The sequence below is a fragment of the Nicotiana tomentosiformis genome, chromosome 7 (genome assembly GCF_000390325.3).
Source record: "Nicotiana tomentosiformis chromosome 7, ASM39032v3, whole genome shotgun sequence".
Lineage (NCBI taxonomy): Eukaryota > Viridiplantae > Streptophyta > Magnoliopsida > Solanales > Solanaceae > Nicotiana > Nicotiana tomentosiformis.
In genome coordinates, this window is record NC_090818.1 from 101,305,105 (window position 1) to 101,323,346 (window position 18,242).

General features: G+C 40.3%; 1 protein-coding gene across 1 annotated transcript; it reads right to left on the reverse strand.

The window, feature by feature from the left end:
• Positions 1–17,670: 17,670 nt before the first annotated feature.
• LOC138896107 (uncharacterized) lies at positions 17,671–18,033 on the reverse strand. Its single transcript, XM_070180886.1, has one exon. The coding sequence runs from the start codon at positions 18,031–18,033 to the stop codon at positions 17,671–17,673; it is 363 nt and encodes a 120-aa protein (XP_070036987.1).
• Between the last annotated feature and the right edge of the window lie 209 nt (positions 18,034–18,242).

The following is an 18,242-nucleotide window of genomic DNA, read 5'->3' on the forward strand; positions in this document are numbered from 1 at the left end:
TTGACTTTTCATAAAATAAATATATATTCTATTTGAGATGCATGGATACATATCTATATTTTTGTTTAGTCAGATTATTTTAAGTAATGTAATGAATACAAAATTTCACGATGGTCATTATCTATTATAAAATATTTTTGTTAAATTAATCTTAAAGAAATTTCTTTAGCTTTGAAGGGCATAAAACCCTGACGAAATTGCTTTTATAAGTAATATAAAAATAATAATAGATAAATAAGTAACTATTTATTTTGACAATATTTATGTCTTATTATTTGCGAATATAAGTGCTGGATCAAATACAAGTCCTATAACTATCAAGTTACACAAAATTAGTGAGCCAAGTAATCTCTACCAAACTTTCTTTTACCAATATAATTTAAGAATTAATATCCTCGCTATGGTTGAATAATTTTTCATTTGATATTAGAAATAATACAAGATGGAATTCCTTCGTCTTGCACAAAGTTCCTTCATGGATCAATATTTGTTACCTATTATTTTTAAAAAATCTAATTTTATTTAACTAATATTTTAAAGAGCCATAGTGAAGCGTGCTTTCTTGGGGTCGCCCCTGGACAAACGATGAAATTCTAAAAAATTAAGAAATGGATATAGCCATAAGAGGGGGGACAAAACTGGTAGAATTTCTTATACCTATTAAAAAAATATAAAAACCTTATAGACTTTAAGGTGACAAAATTATATTCTTATATTAAAGTGACGATAGGTTCTTTTCTCACAATTGGTATGAATCTTGAAAATTATATTTTACAGTAACAAATTCCGTAATTAGTAGCGAAGTCGTACTTTGCCTTAAAAAAACATAAACTCATAAAAAATACTAGAGTAAAACATTTTGGCAATTAAAAATCGTGATCAGGTGCACTTCCGATATTAGCTACAAAGTTTTTGCTAGAACCAAAGACACAGAGAAGAAGAAATTAAATGCAAAACTTACATCTTCATAGACAAAAAATAACATTTTGTCATATGAATTTCTTGGTGTGTTGTCTCTCGACAAATTACAAACAATCGTCTCTTTCAAAATTCTACAAATAAAACTTACAAAAAATAATATATTTACATACTGTCACGACTCGGAATTCCCACCGTCGGGACCGTGATGACGCTTAACATTTCACTTGCTAGGCAAGCCAACGTTAGAGAATCATTAAACCAATCCTCATTCCATTTAGTAAATAACAACAAATAAGCTAAGATGAACTATAGCGAGTGAGGAATAATATAGAAACTACATCAACTATTACTATCCGAATCTGGAGTCACAATTCACGATCATTCTAAAATTTACTACAAACAATAGTCTGGGAGAAATACAACTATTTGAATGAGTGTAACAGTAAAACAGAAAAGATAGACGGGGACTTCAAGGTCTGTGAACGCCGACAGATCTACCTTGAGTCTCCGGATAATGGTCCAACAACAAAAATCTCGATCAACCTGAACCGGTATCAATATCTGCACAGAAAGTGCAGAGTGCAGTATCAGTACAACCGACCCCATGTACTGGTAAGTGTCGAGGTAGTGATGAGGCTAAGACAAGACACCTACAAACCAACCTGTATAATTTAACAGTGTATATACAAATAACAACAATGAAGAGTTAGACAGGTAATATCGGGAGAGGGAACATGCTAAGGGAAATACGAGATAAAGAACTACAACAGAATAATGACTGAAACAACCAATATACTATGAATCAACAGGAACAACGAATACAGTAAAGGAAAACAAATTGCACGACATCACCCTTCGTGCTTTTACTCTCAACCTCACCATAAAATTAATAGAAACGGCACGACATCACCCTTCGTGCATTAACACTCACAATACGACACAACATCACCCTTCGTGCATTAACACTCACAATACGGCACAACATCACCCTTCGTGCATTAACACTCACAATCTGGTACGGCATCACCTTTTATGCATTAACACTCACAATATGGCACGACATCACCCTTCATGCATTAACACTCACAATATGGCACAAAATCACCCTTCGTGCATTAACACTCTCCCTTACCATAATGCAATGAACAATTAACAACAGGGAGATAAAATAACAAATACAAGCCTTACTTCAACTTAACTTCACTAGTCTAAACACGTAGCAATTAGGCATGGGAAAAAGAGACAATATGAGAAAACGAGAGAAACAGGAAAAACAGATAAATTGGCGGCGCATAAGTACTCATCACCTCACATATACGCCGCTCATATGAATTTCACATAACAAATAGTCTGAGGTTCCTAATTCACTCAAGTCAGGGTTAACCACGACACTTACCTCGTTCTGAAGGCCACTCAATACTCAATCACAGCTTTTCCTCTAGAATCCATCTCCAAACTACTCGTATCTATTCAAAAACGGCTCAATAATATCAAATATTGCTAAAGGAATCAATTACATTGCATAAATTTAGATTTTCCCAAGCTTCCTCCAAAAAGTCAAAAATCCACCCCAGGCCCGCTAGGTCAAAACTCGAGGTTCGGACTAAAATCTATTTACCCATTTACCCCCGATCTCGAATATATAATTAATTTTGAAATTCGATCTCAAATCGAGGTCTAAATGCCCAAATTTCGAAATCCCTAGTTTCTACCCCCCTGTCACGACCCAAAATCCAATTAGTCGTGATGACACCTAATCCAACCCGTTAGGTAAGCCAATTACCAACTATCTGATTTTAATAAAATTAATGAGGTAATTAATTAAAAAAAATATCTAAAACTAATACTTTTCCCCGAGAACTGGTAGTACAAATCATGAGCTTCTAAGAATAGAGTTTACAAAGCGGAGATGAAATAAATACATAGTTTGTTTGAATAGTACATAAACAGAGCTTTTTATAAATCTAAGGCTACCATGAATAAGAGGCAGCTACAACAGGAACGCAGGTACATCTTCAAATCCAGCTCCCATCGAGCACAGCAACATCAGCAGCCAACATCTGCACGCAAGGTGCAGAAGTGTAGTATCAGTACAACCGACCCCATGTATTGAGTAAGTAACAAACCTAACCTTAGGTTGAAAGCAGTGACGAGCTTTTTCCAAGGTTGGGTCCAAAACCAATAGTCCACAACAATATCCAGAAAACAAATCTCATAAGAACAAAATTGAGGCAGCACAATGAATAACTCAATAATAAAATGCTCAGTTCGTTCACAGTTCCGAAAAAATAAACATTTTTCTTTTTAAATATAATAGTATAACTCAATTCTTTTCACTAAAATCACCAAAATATGAGTAAGTCTGAAAACTGTGATTTTCCCAAAATCCTTTCAATAATAAATAAGATATTTTATTTTTCCTTCCAGATAACCCATGTAAAACAAATGCATCACTATGCCCATCTGTCAAAAATGTGTGAGAAATCATGAATGATGTGATGTTGTACAACATAAGAAAAATACATCTCTATGCCTGTATGTCATGTGTGCATGCCAATACGATGCAACTCAGTGATAAAATCATAAACATCCCCTCGGGCAGAACATTACTCATATACAGCCCCTCGGGCAAATCGGACAGTCACTTGTGCCACTCGGGCATACCTCACAATCACTTCGGAGGGGCTCCTTTAGCCCAAGCGCTATAATCTGCGCTATAATCAACAATAAATAAGAGAGACTGAGGTATTATATGAAATGAATAAACATGGCTGAGTGAACAATTACATTTTGAACATGTTATTCAACCACAAAAATGACCCTAATGGGTACCATCAATAACAACATATGCCTAAGCATGATTTTTAATACGAGTCTCAACTCAATTTTCTCTAACACGTAGAGAATGTACAGATATCAACAGATTATTCAACTATACAGTTCCATAGAATTTGACCAAGTCACAATTCCTGTGGTGCACGCCCACACACCCGTCACCTAGCATGTGCGTCACCTCCAAACAATTCAAATAATACGTATATTCAGGGTTCATACCCTCAGCTCCAAGATTAGAAGAGTTACTTACCTCGAACAAGCCGAATCCAATGTCGAGCAAGGTAAACAATGCTTCCATAAATTCCATTCTGCACGTAACAACTTCCGAACAGCTCGAATCTTGTCACAATTAATTTGATTTAGTCAATACAAATTATAGGAATTTATTCCATATAAAAAAACTAATTTTTCCACAAAATCCAAAATTACACTCAAAAATCGCCCGTGGGGCCCATGTTTCAGAACCTGACAAAAGTTATAAAATATGAACGCGCATCCAACCACGAGTCCAATCATACAAATTTTACCAAATTCCGACATCAACTCGACCCTCAAATCTTCAATTAAAGTTATTGAATATTTTTACCATTTTCAACTCAATCTTTACCCATTTGAACTCAAGACTCTTTCCATAAACCTTATTGATACGTATAAATAATACTCTTACGCCCAAGAATCATGCTCTTAATCACCCATCATTACCCAAACTCGAAATTGAAGATTAGGGGTTAGAACCTTACCTCTTTGATGAAGAACTTGAGGGATTTCTCGTTGGATTTCAAGGCTTGGACAAGAATTTGATGAACAAGACACTTCATCTACTTTCTCTCTCTAGAACACTCTCATTTCTCTCTAAAATCATCACATAATTGCCCCAAAATAAGCCCCAAAGCCTATTTATCAAAATGGGGTCGGGTTATGAAAATAGAAAAATTAACCCTCTGAAAGCTGGTCCGCGGCCGCATAATGGACCGCAGAATGGGTATGCGATGCGCAAAATTGATCGCAAAATCGCTGCCCAGAACTGGGCTCTTATGGTCCATTCTACGACTAGTTTGCGGTCGCAGAAGTAGTTTTGCGATCGCATAATTGGTCGTAGAATTGTATTTTTCCAGTCTTTGGTAATTTGGCCATAACTTCTTGTAGGAATGTCCAAATGACGAACGTTTGAAGCGTTAGAAACTAGGCTCAAAGATCTTTCATTTGATAGGTAATACACCATATAACACTTCATGTCCTGAGAGCTATGCTCATTTGAAGTTAGGTCTTGTGCGAACTCACTTGAAACTTTAGTCTTATAAAATTTCCAACTTCTACATTCGATACCGAAACCTATCGAATCAAGTCCGATTGACCTCAAATTTTGCACACAAGTCATAAATGACATAATGAAGCTATTCCAATTTCCATAATCGGATTCCTACCTCGATATCAAAAAGTCAACCCCCGGTCAAACTTTCCAAAAATTCAACTTTCGGCATTTTAAGCCTAATTCCACTACAGACCTCCAAATAATTTTTCGGACATGCTCTTAAGTCCAAAATCACCATACGGAGCTATTGGAATCATCAAAACTCTATTCTGTGTCATTTACACATAAGTCGATATCCGGTCACTATTTTAACTTAAGTTTTTAATTATGAGACTAAGTGTCTCATTTCACTCCGAAATCCTTCTGAACCCGAACCAACTAACCCGATAAGTTATAAATTGAGCAGTAAATGGGAGAACGGGGTTATAATACTCAAAACGACCGGCCGAGTCGTTACATTCTCTCCTACTTAAATATACGTTCGTCCTTGAACGTGCCATGAGTTGTTTCCAAGCCACCACATCACTGTTCCATCTTGCCACGCATATACCCGGGGTGATCCCACGCCACCCTATTCCGCGTAAATTGTATAGGCCTGACAATACGACATAATTAAAAATCATTACTTCAACCTTATCCCATAAACCTTAGAATTCAATTTCCAATATTCAGAATTTTTTTTCAAGACCTGAATCTCACATCAACACACTGTATGAGTCTGAACAAGCTGTATTGAGCCATAACCATAACCCCAGATATAATTACTTAATATACTAATAACTCGCATGCTCGCAACACCATTTTCTATCACATTAACTACTCCAAAGTAACCTGGTAATAGTATTAAACCCCATATCTAACAAAACCTCGTTCTAAAACTTTTGCACACTGTTGATAATGAAAGAAACACGCAGAAATCTCAAGACCCGTTATCAGATCAACAAGTAATGGAGCTCTCTCGCCCCAACCAGAACCATAATCACTTTCTAAGCCGAATTTCAATATTATCTTACCGAATATACCGTTTCAAACCTGATAGTACTCATTCTAGGTCCAATGACCTTATATTATTAAACACAACTATCCCACAGACACGCCACATCAATATAGCTCCAGCCACCACTGCGCAATCCGTGTACCCAAATATGAGAGATGTATCAAGGAAGAGAACCATATTGCAAGTTCAATAAGCACCACCACAACCACAATGTTACAACCAACTCCTCAAATTTCGTGACGAGGATAACCGTAGGCGCATGTGCACAATTGTAGAGGAAGGAAATTAATGAATTAGATAAATTATCATAGAAATAAAATTCTCACACACGGCGCGGACAACTCACATGACAATAATATGAATCGTCCGGCATGGTCACAGGCCTCCAGTCCCAGCATATCATACAGGAGCAATTAAACAAGTACACTTGTATATGATAATGAAATAAGATTCTCATGCTCCTGGACTGGTATAAATGCCATAGTGTAAGCATGTGCAAAGTCCGCTATCACACTTCAAATCCGCAATTTAACGTAGAAATAGTAACTACCCCGCTTATTCAGAGAATTAGCCTCTTTGTAACCACAAGTGTAGCCCTGATAGTTCGCAACAAAGGTAAGAACACGAGAAACGTTATAACTTTATGCTTAACAGTCAACTCTAGGCGAATCATAGCCTAAGCATTCTTTCGAGTATAAATACCTGTCCCAATGCCCGCACATTGGCTCAAACCTCATATATATGCACACTTATAGCGCATAGCTATCACAAATAATTAACGCAACTAGTGCATCCACTGAGTTAAAATAAAATACTCACCTCAAATAGGCCACAACCCGAAATAATATACTTCTGAGAACTCTCAGTCTCCAAATTCATCGAACACATGAATCACCATAACTGATCCCAACTGCAGCACTAAAATGACTAACACATCTTCTAATCACGATAATCCCATGAGGAATACTTTCATAATTCTTCCGTGCCACATAGCAATAATTTGAATATCAACAGTCTATCAACCAGGTGAGTACTGCTATATCGATGAACATCCGTAAGTCAAAACACAACGCACCTTCTGAAATGCGCACCCTTCTCAGGAATTATCAAGCAGTTATAACACTCATCAAAATATTTGAAACTAACCATGCTGTCCAACATTCGTTACCTTCTCTTCAAGACTAAACTGGCGTACATGTAAATCCTAATCCCGCACAACACATCACATCTATTATGCCATCATGTGAAAAGCACAACAATCTTATTATCAACTTTGAGTCACCAACAATTTACATACCCTATTAGTTAGAAACCATTCTCTTTCTTCTTTCCAGAAGAAAATCACAATACACCACACGTTCTCCACACTGGTAGAAAACTAAATTTCTCTAACTCGACCAAACCACGTAGGTCACTAAAACCCAAGAATATTACCACCAAAACACTCGTAAGGCCTTATTATAAGACATACTAACTTAGAACCACACCGCCCTAAGGCTCATAAGCCGTTGTATTCCTTCTTAAGCACCATATAAGGACCTCTACCGAAACACCCACTCTGAAGAGACCTCATGTGAACTTTAAATTATTCTTATACCTTTCTTATACTGGAATGTAGAATCCATGGTCATACAGAATTATCGCGAGTCCCGACACCATCAAACACAAATCTCAGATTCTATCCATACACAAGTCCGAAATTTTTTTCAATTGCTATATATAAATCTCAGACCCATTAGAACCTTCTCAGGAGTCACCCACTTGGATCAAAATTGAATTGCACCGCCCAAACGAGCCAAAAGATACATGCCCCATTAGCACAACATCACTCAAAGAAATAACCATGCCTTAACACCACTGTCCAAATTCATATTCCATGCGCACTACATTCTTCGCAATTTACAACTTAATCATTCCATGATTTTTCATATTTTCGTAAGTGCATTATATTCCGTATTCAAGATATTTCCTTACTCGAGTCATCCTCGATCTCAACCTCTGCAGTCATAACTGCTCCACAAGTATATCTCGAACCAAAACTTAATTTAACCTATAACCATGAAATCGAATTGTCAATAGTAGGCTACCCCACTTGGCTCAAAGACATAGATCAAGACATTCAGTAATTCATAATACCCATATTCAATTACTGCCATAACACCGTAGTGAGATTTAACTAAATTCTTTCCAAGCTCCTGCATCACAACCTATATGGTACCTCAAATCGTCTACTAAGCTCGCTTTCATTCTCGTAACGGTCAGGTCAACTTTCTTGACCAATTCAAATTCAAATCCCAATACATCTGCCCTACTGGTAGAAAAGAATATTCTTCACACAACATTATAAAGATCACACCTTTGTAGTTTATTTCGCAGGTGATAACCCGCATGTTTAGCCTCAAACTGGTATCTTTCTATACCCTTTTTACTACCACAATTCCTACGTAATCACTTAACCTTCATGAGTTTGAACTCATCAACAAGACACGAAAATTTAATTCGTTCCACAATTACACCACGTAAAAGATCCTTCAACACATTCATAACTCTAGACACTATGTCAAATCGAGACAAAAATCAAATACCCAATAGTCCCTCTTTACATCCCCTTTTCCCGTCACTTTCAAACTATTTGAATACATCCCGCGGTCACAATAAAATCATCATATGGTCACCCAGATCGAGCTACAAATTCCACTCATAGGGACACTACCGGACATATGAGTCTAATTGTACAAGTTCACACAACTGAAACTACCGGGCCTAAGCTGCGGTCTAACCATGGCCTCAAGTCCTCAAGACTGGCCCATCACCAAAACACAGAATACTCACCTCGAACCTCATCCATGGAATCACAAGCCGGCGATGCACAGTTGATACCGAGCGCTCATGTGCACATACGAATGCGTGGAAGGAATTCAAAGAGTTATATGTCAAGCTGAATCAATTCCGCATGATAAAAAAAGAAAGATGGGAAATTATCCTAAATGCCCTGTAGCCTCTCGAAGATAAGTATGAACATCATCATACCGATCCGCACGACTCTACTAGACATGTGCTCATGACTTGTAGAACCTATGAACCTAGAGCTCTGATACCACCTTGTCACGACCCAAAATCTAACTAGTCGTGATGGCACCTAACCCAACCCGTTAGGTAAGCCAATTACCAACTATCTGATTTCAATGAAATTAACAAGGCAATTAAATAAAATAAAATATCTAAAACCAATACTTTTCCCCGAGAACTGGTAGTACAAATCATGAGCTTCTAAGAATAGAGTTTACAAAGCGGAGATGAAATAAATATATAACCTGCTTAAATAGTACATAAACAGATCTTTTTATAAATCTAAGGCTACCATGAATAAGAGGCAGCTACAATAGGAACGCAGGTACATCTTCAAATCCAGCTCCCATCGAACACAACAACATCAGCAGCCAACATCTGTAGGCAAGGTGTAGAAGTGTAGTATCAGTACAACCGACCCCATGTACTGAGTAAGTAACAAACCTAACCTTAGGTTGAAAGCAGTGACAAGCTTTTACCAAGGTCGGGTCCAAAACCAATAGTCCACAATAATATCCAGTAAACAAATCTCATAAGAACAAAATTGAGATAGCACAATGAATAATGCAATAATAAAATGCTCATTTCGTTCACAGTTCTGAAAAAATAAACATTTTTCATTTCAAATATAATAGTATAACTCAATTCTTTTCACTAAAATCACCAAAATATGAGTAAGTCTGAAAACTGTGATTTTCCCAAAATCCTTTCAATAATAAATAAGATATTTCATTTTTCCATCCGGATAACTCGTGTAAAACAAATGCATCACAATGCCCATCTGTCAAAAATGTGTGAGAAATCATGAATGATGTGATGTTGTACAACATGAGGAAAATACATCTCTATGACTTTATGTCATGTGTGCATGCCAATGCGATGTAACTCAGTGATAAAATCATAAACAGCCCATCGGGCAGAACATCACTCATATACAGCCCCTCGGGCAAACCTCACAGTCACTCGGTGCCACTCGGGCATACCTCACAATCACTCATGCCTCCCAGTCACTCAGCACTCGGCACTCGCACTCAGTAGGTACTTGCGCTCACTGGGAGTGTGTACAGACTCCGAAGGGGCTCCTTCAGCCCAAGCGCTATAATCTGCACAGACAACTCACGTGCTGCACGGACAACTCACGTGCTATAATATCATATCAGAATCCGCACAGACAACTCACGTGCCATAATAATAAAGTATGCTGCAGGCGGGCAACCCCGATCCACACTCATCCTCATAATCAGACCCTCGGCCTCAGTCAGTCATCAATCTCTCCAGTCTCTCGGGTTCACAATGTCATGAAAAATAGCCCAACAACAATGATATGATGCATCGACAATAAATAAGAGAGAATGAGGTATGATATGAAACGAATAAACATGACTGAGTGAACAATTACAATTTGAACATATTATTCAACCACAAAAATGACCCCAATGGGTACCATCAATAACAACATATGCCTAAGCATGATTTTTAATACGAGTCTCAGCTCAATTTTCTCTAACACGTAGAGAATGTACGGATATCAACAGAATATTCAACTATACAATCCCATAGAATTTGACCAAGTCACAATTCCTACGGTGCATGCCCACACGCCCGTCACCTAGCATGTGCGTCACCTCCAAACAATTCACATAATACGTATATTCAGGGTTCATACCCTAAGCTCCAAGATTAGAAGAGTTACTTAACTCGAACAAGCCGAATCCAATGCCGAGCAAGCTAAACATTGCTTCCATAAATTCCATTCCACGCATAACAACTTCCGAACGATTCGAATCTAGTCACAATTAATTTGATTAAGTCAACCCAAATAATAGGAATTTATTCCATATCAAAATACAATTTTTTTCACAAAATCCGAAATTACACTCAAAACTCGCCCGTGGGACCCATGTCTCAGAACCCGACAAAAGTTCTAAAATATAAACGTACATCCAACCATGAGTCCAATCATACAAATTTTACCAAATTTCGACATCAACTGGACCCTCAAATCTTCAATTAAAGTTATTGTAGATTTTTACCATTTTGAAAACAATCTTTACCCATTTGAACTCAAGACTCTTTCCATAAAATTTATTGATACGTATAAATAATACTCTTATACCCAAGAATCATGCTCTTAATCACTCATCATTACCCAAACTCAAAATTGAAGATTAGGGGTTAGAACCTTACCTCTTTGATGGAGAACTTGAGGGATTTCTCGTTGGATTTAAAGGCTTGGACAAGAATTTGATGAAAAAGATACTTCATCTACTTCCTCTCTCTAGAACACTCTCATTTCTCTCTAAAATCATCAGATAATTGCCCCAAAATAAGCCCCAAAGCCTATTTATCAAAATGGGACCGGGTTATGAAAATAAAAAATTAACCCTCCGAAAGCACGTCTGCGATCGCATAATGGACCACAGAATGGGTATGCGGACCGCAAAATTGATCGGAAAATCGGTGCCCAGAACTGGGCTCTTCTGGTCCATTATGCGACTAGTTTACGGTCGCAGAAGCAGTTTTGCGATCGCATAATTGGTCGCAGAATTGTATTGTTCCAGCCTTTGGTAATTTGGTCATAACCTCTTGTAGGAATGTCCAAATGATGAACGGTTTGAAGCATTAGAAATTAGACTCAAAGATCTTTCATTTGATAGGTAGTACACCATATAACACTTCGTGTCCTGAGATTTATGCTCATTTGAAGTTAGGTCTTCTGCGAACTCACTTGAAACTTTAGTCTTATGAAATTTCCAACTTCTACATTCGGTGCCGAAACCTATCGAATCAAGTCCGATTGACCTCAAATTTTGCACACAAGTCATAAATGACATAATAAAGCTATTCCAATTTCCATAATCGGATTCTGACCTCGATATGAAAAAGTCAACCCCCCAGTCAAACTTTCCAAAAATTCAACTTTCGGCATTTCAAGTCTAATTCCACTACGGACCTCCAAATAATTTTTCGGACATGCTCCTAAGTCCGAAATTACCATACGGAGCTATTGGAATCATCAAAACTCTATTTCGGGGTCGTTTACTCATAAGTCGATATCCGGCCACTATTTTAACTTAAGTTTTCAATTATGATACTAAGTGTCTCATTTCACTCCGAAATCCTTCCGGACCCGAACCAACTAACCCGATAAGTCATAAATTGAGCAGTAAATGGGGAAACGAGGTTATAATACTCAAAACGACCAGCTGGATCATTACACCCCCCAATTCTACCATGAGAACTCTAGATTTTTAGTTTGCAAATACATAAAATGTAATGGGTAATTGAAAGAAAATAGTTTAGAATCACATACCAACACTTTGGGGAAGAAAATATCTCTTGACAATCGCCTCTAGCCCATTTGGTTTTTTGAAAAGTTGAAGAAATGGCTTAAGTCCCGTTTTTGGCACAGTTTATGCACTGGGCGACAGTGTTCATCGTGTTCGCGAGGATACTGTCGCGTTCGCGAAGGTTACTCCTCCTGGCCTTCGCGTTCGTGAGACCTTGCTCATGTTCGCGATGAAGGAAAGACTGACCCCTCCCCCAGGTCCCTAACACTACGCGTTCGCGATGAGCTGGTCACGTTCGTGTAGGGTAAAGCCCCCATTGCTTCGCGTTCGCGACCAAGCCTTCGTGTTCGCGAAGAGTAAAAACTCATCCTGACCAGCTTACCCTTCACGTTCGCGAGAGTACCTTCGCGAACGCGAAGAAGAACATACCAGAACAGCTGCTGCAACAAAAATATCAGATTTTCCAAGTCCAAAACATCCCGTAGCCTATACGAAACTCACCCGAGCCCTCGGGGCTCCAAACTAAACATGCACACAAGTCTAAAAATATTATATGAGCTTGCTCGCGTGATCGAATCGCCAAAATAACACCTAGAACTACGAACTTAGCACCAAATTCAATGAAATTTTCTAGAAAGCTTTAAAATTTCTATTTTTACAACCGGACGTCCGAATCACGTCAAACCAACTCCGTTTCTCACCAAATTTCACAGATAAGTTATAAATATTATATTGGACCTATACCGGCCTCCAGAACCAAAATACAGACCATGTATCAACAAGGCCAAACATTAACCAATTCTTAAAAACCATTAAACTTTTAGACTTTTAATTTTCATAAAAAATTCATAACTCGAGCTAGGGACCTCCGAATTCGATTCTGGGCATACGCCCAGCTCCCATATTTTGATTCGGACCCACCGGCACCATCAAAATACGGAGCCGGGCCCGTTTATCAAAAATATTGATCGAAGTCAACTTAACTGAAGTTATTAGGCAAATATTTTTATTTTTATCAGTTTTTAACATATAAGCCTTCCAAGCCAATACCCGGACTGCGCACGCAAATCGAAAAGGGTAAAAGTGAGATTTTTTTAAGGTTTAAGAGTGCAAAATCGAGTTCTAAAACATAAGATGACCTTTTGGGTCATCACATTCTCCACCTCTAAAACAATCGTTCGTCCTCGAACGGACATAGGAAAGTACCCGAGCTGGTGAAAAGGTGGGGATATCTACTCTGCATATCAGAATCGGACTCCCAAGTAGCTGCCTCAACATGCTGACCTATCCACTGCACTCGAACTGAAAGGTAACTCTTTGATCTCAACTGGCGAACTTGCCGGGCTAGAATAGCCACCGGCTCCTCCTCGTAAGTCAAATCTTTGTCCAACTGGACAGAGCTGAAATCTAACACATGAGATGGATCGACGTGATACTTTCTAAGCATGGATACATGGAACATCGGATGAACTAATGATAACCCCGGTGGCAATGCAAGCCTGTAAGCCTCCTCTCCCACTCTCTCCAGAATCTCAAAAGGTCTGATATACCTAGGGCTCAACTTACCCTTATTTTCGAACCTCATTACACCCTTCATGGGTGATACCCGAAGCAACACTCTCTCCCCGACTATGAATGCAACATCACAAATTCTGCGGTCGGCATAACTCTTCCGCCTGGACTGAGCTGTGTGAAGTCGATCCTGAATAATCTTGACCTTATCCAAGGCATCCTGTACTAAGTCTGTGCCCAACAACCGAGCCTCCCCCCGCTCAAACCATACGATCGGTGATCGACACCGTCTACCATATAGTGCCTCATAGGGAGCCATCTAAATGCTCAACTGGTAGCTGTTGTTGTAGGCGAACTCTGCAAGGGGCAAGAACTGATCCCACGATCCTCCGAAGTCTATAACATATGCGCGGAGCATATCCTCCAAGATCTGAATAGTACGCTCGGACTGTCCGTCCGTCTGAGGATGAAACGCTGTGCTCAACTCAACCCGCGTTCCCAACACACGCAGTACTACCCTCTAGAAGTGCGAGGTGAACTGCATACCTCGATCAGAAATGATAGACACGGACACATCGTGAAGACAAACAATCTCGCGGATGTAAATCTCTGCCAATCGCTCCGAGGAATAGGTAACTGCCACAGGAATGAAATGCGTTGACTTAGTTAGCCTGTCCACAATGACCCAAATGACATCGAACTTCCTCTGAGTCCGTGGGAGACCAACAATGAAGTCCATAGTGATACACTCCCATTTCCACTCAGTGATCTCTAACCTCTGAAGTAAACCACTAGGTCTCTGATGCTCACACTTTACCTACTGGAAATTTTGACACCGAGCTACATATGCAAATATGTCTTTCTTCATTCGCCTCTACCAAAAATGTTGCCGCAAGTCCTGATACATCTTGGCGGCGCCTGGATGAATAGAATACTGGGAACTGTGGGCCTCCTCAAGAATAAACTCACGAAGTCCATCCACATTAGGCACACAAATACGACCCTGCATCCTTAAAACTCCATCATCTCCAACAGTAACCTGCTTGGAACCACCGTGCCGCACTTTGTCTCTAAGGATAAGCAAATGAGGATCGTCATACTGCCGATCTCTGATGCGCTCAAATAAAGAAGACCTAGCAATTGTACAAGCTAGAACACGGCTGGGCTTAGAAACATTCAACCTCACGAACTGATTGGCTAAGGCCTGAACATCCAATGCAAGCGGTCTCTCACCAATTGGAATATATGCAAGGCTACCCATACTAGCTGACTTTCTACTCAAGGCGTCGGCCACCACATTGGCCTTCCCGGGATGATACAAGATGGTGATATCATAATCTTTTAATAGATCTAACCACCTCCTCAGCCTAAAATTGAGCTCCTTCTGCTTGAACAAGTACTGCAAGCTCCAATGATCCGTGAATACCTCACATGGCATGCCGTAAAGATAGTGCCTCCAAATCTTCAGTGCATGAACAATTGCTGCCAGCTCTAGATCATGAACAAGGTAATTCTTCTCGTGAACCTTCAGCTGCCGCAAAGTATATGCAATAACCTTGCCACCCTACATCAATACCGCACCTAGACCAATACGGGATACGTCACAATATACTGTATAAGATCCTGAACCTGAGGGTAACACCAATACCGGTGCCGTAGTCAAAGCTGTCTTGAGCTTTTGGAAGCTCGTCTCACACTCGTTTGACCACCTGAACGGGGCACCCTTCTGGGTCAACCTGGTCAACGGGGCTGCTATAGATGAAAACCCCTCTATGAATCGACGGTAGTAGCCCGCCAAACCGAAGAAACTACGGATCTCTATAGCTGATGTGGGTCTAGGCTAGTTTTGGACTACCTCAATCTTCTTAGGATCCACCTGAATACCCTCTGCTGATACAACGTGACCCAAGAAAGCAACTTAACTCAACCAAAACTCGCATTTTGAGAACTTAGCATATAACTGGCTGTCTTTCAGAGTTCGAAGAACGATCCGAAGGTACTGCTCATGCTCCTCTCGATTGTGGGATTAGATCAAGATATCATCAATAAACACAATCACAAAGGAATCCAAGTAGGGCTTGAACACTCAGTTCATCAAATCCATGAATGCTGCTGGGGCATTTGTCAGCCCAAATGACATCACTAGAAACTTATAATGCCCATACCGAGTCCGAAAAGCTGTCTTAGGGACATCGGATGCCCTAATCCTCAATTAATAGTAGCCAGATCTCAAATCAATCTTCGAAAACACTTGGGCACCCTGAAGCTAATCAAATAAATCATCAATCCTCAGTAATGGGTACTTGTTCTTTATGGTGACTTTGTTCAACTGCCAATAATATACATCCTCATTCCATCTTTCTTCTTCACAAACAACACAGGTGCACCCAGGGTGGGACACTAGGTCTAATGAATCCCTTATCCAGCAAATATTGCAACTGTTCTTTCAATTCTTTCAACTCTGGCGGAGCCATGCAGTATGGTGGAATGGAAATGGGTTGAGTGCCCGGAGCCAAATTAATGAAGAAATCAATATCCCTGTCGGGTGACATCCCTGACAGGTCTGCAGGAAACACCTCTGGAAACTCACGAACAACCGTCACTGAATCCATGGAAGGAACCTCCGCACTAGAATCGCGGACATAAGCCAAGTAATCTAGACACCCATTCTCGACCATATGCCGAGCCTTTACATAAGAGATAACCCTGCTGGTGGAATGGTCAAGAGTCCCTCTCCACTCTAATCGAGGCAATCCCTGCAAGGCTAAGGTCACCGTCTTGGCGTGACAATCTAATATAGCATGATAAGGTGACAACCAATCCATACCCAGTATGACATCAAAATCAACCACATCGAGAAGTAGAAGGTCTACACGAGTCTCAAGACTCCAAATGGTGATCACACATGAACGATAAATACGATCTACAACAATAGCATCTCCCACTGGTGTAGACACATACATATGAGCTCTCAAAGAATCACGGGGCACAACCAAATATGAAGCAAAATAGGATGACACATAGGAGTAAGTAGATCCCGGATCAAATAGAACTGAAGCATCTCTACTGCAAACTGAAACAGTACCTGTGATAACAACGTCAGATGACTCAGCCTCAGGCCTGGCTGGAAACCATAACACCGGGGCTGGGCCCCACCACCCTGAACTACGTCCCTGGGACGACCTCTAGCTGGCTGGTCTCCACCTCTAACAGCCTAACCTCCATCTCTAACAATCTGGCCTCTACCTCTAGCTGCCTGACCCCTACCTCTAGCTGGCTGAGTAGGTGGTGCCGGAACCATGGCACGAGAACCCTGATGCTGTGAGCTGCCCGATGTCCAAGGGAAAAATCTAGCAATGTGCCTTAGATCACCACAAGTATATTATGACCTCTGATGCTGTGACTGCTGACCCTGAAACTAACCCTGTCGACCTGAGTAACCACCCTGATAACTCTGGAGTGGAGGTGCACTAATAGGAGCTGGTGGTGCACTGTTGGCTAGCTGGTCGGAATAAGGCATATGAGGACCACGACTACCTGAGGCACTGTGAGATGCTAGGAGTGCTGAATGAAATGGCCAAGGAGGATGGCCTCTACCAAAAGTACCCCTACCTCTAGATGAGGCACCGCTGAACTCACCGGAATGACGAGGTCTCTTGTCAGACCCCTGACCTCCCTGAGCAAGAACCATCTCGACTCGTCTGGCGACATTAGCAGCCGCCTGAAAAAAAATCTCACTCCCCACTCTCCTTAGCCATCTGCAATCTGATAGGCTGATCAAGTTCGTCAATAAACCTTCTCACCCTCTCTCTCTCGGTGGGAAGCAGAAGAACAGCATGACGGGCCAAATCCACAAAACGGGTCTCATACTGAGTAACAGTCATACTACCCTGCTGGAGACACTCGAACTGACGGCGAAACTCCTCTCTCAATATGATAGGCAGAAACTTCTCTAGGAAGAGCTGAGAGAACTGGTCCCAAGTAAGGGTAGGCAACCTAGCTGGTCTTGTCAACAAATAATCTCTCCACCATTTTTTGGCGGAACCAGTCATTTGAAATGTAGCAAAATCGACCCCATTGGTCTCCACTATACCCATGTTCCGTAGCCCTCATGGTAGCTATCAAGATACTCCTGGGGATCCTCTGAAGTAGCACCACTGAAGTGAATTGGGAAGAGATTGGTAAACCTGTCCAACCTCCATAGAGCCTCAGAAGACATAGCTGACCCATCACTGGTCTGTGGCACAATAACCGGCTGAACTACTCTGACTGGATAAGCAACTGGAGCTTGATACTGGGGAGCTAT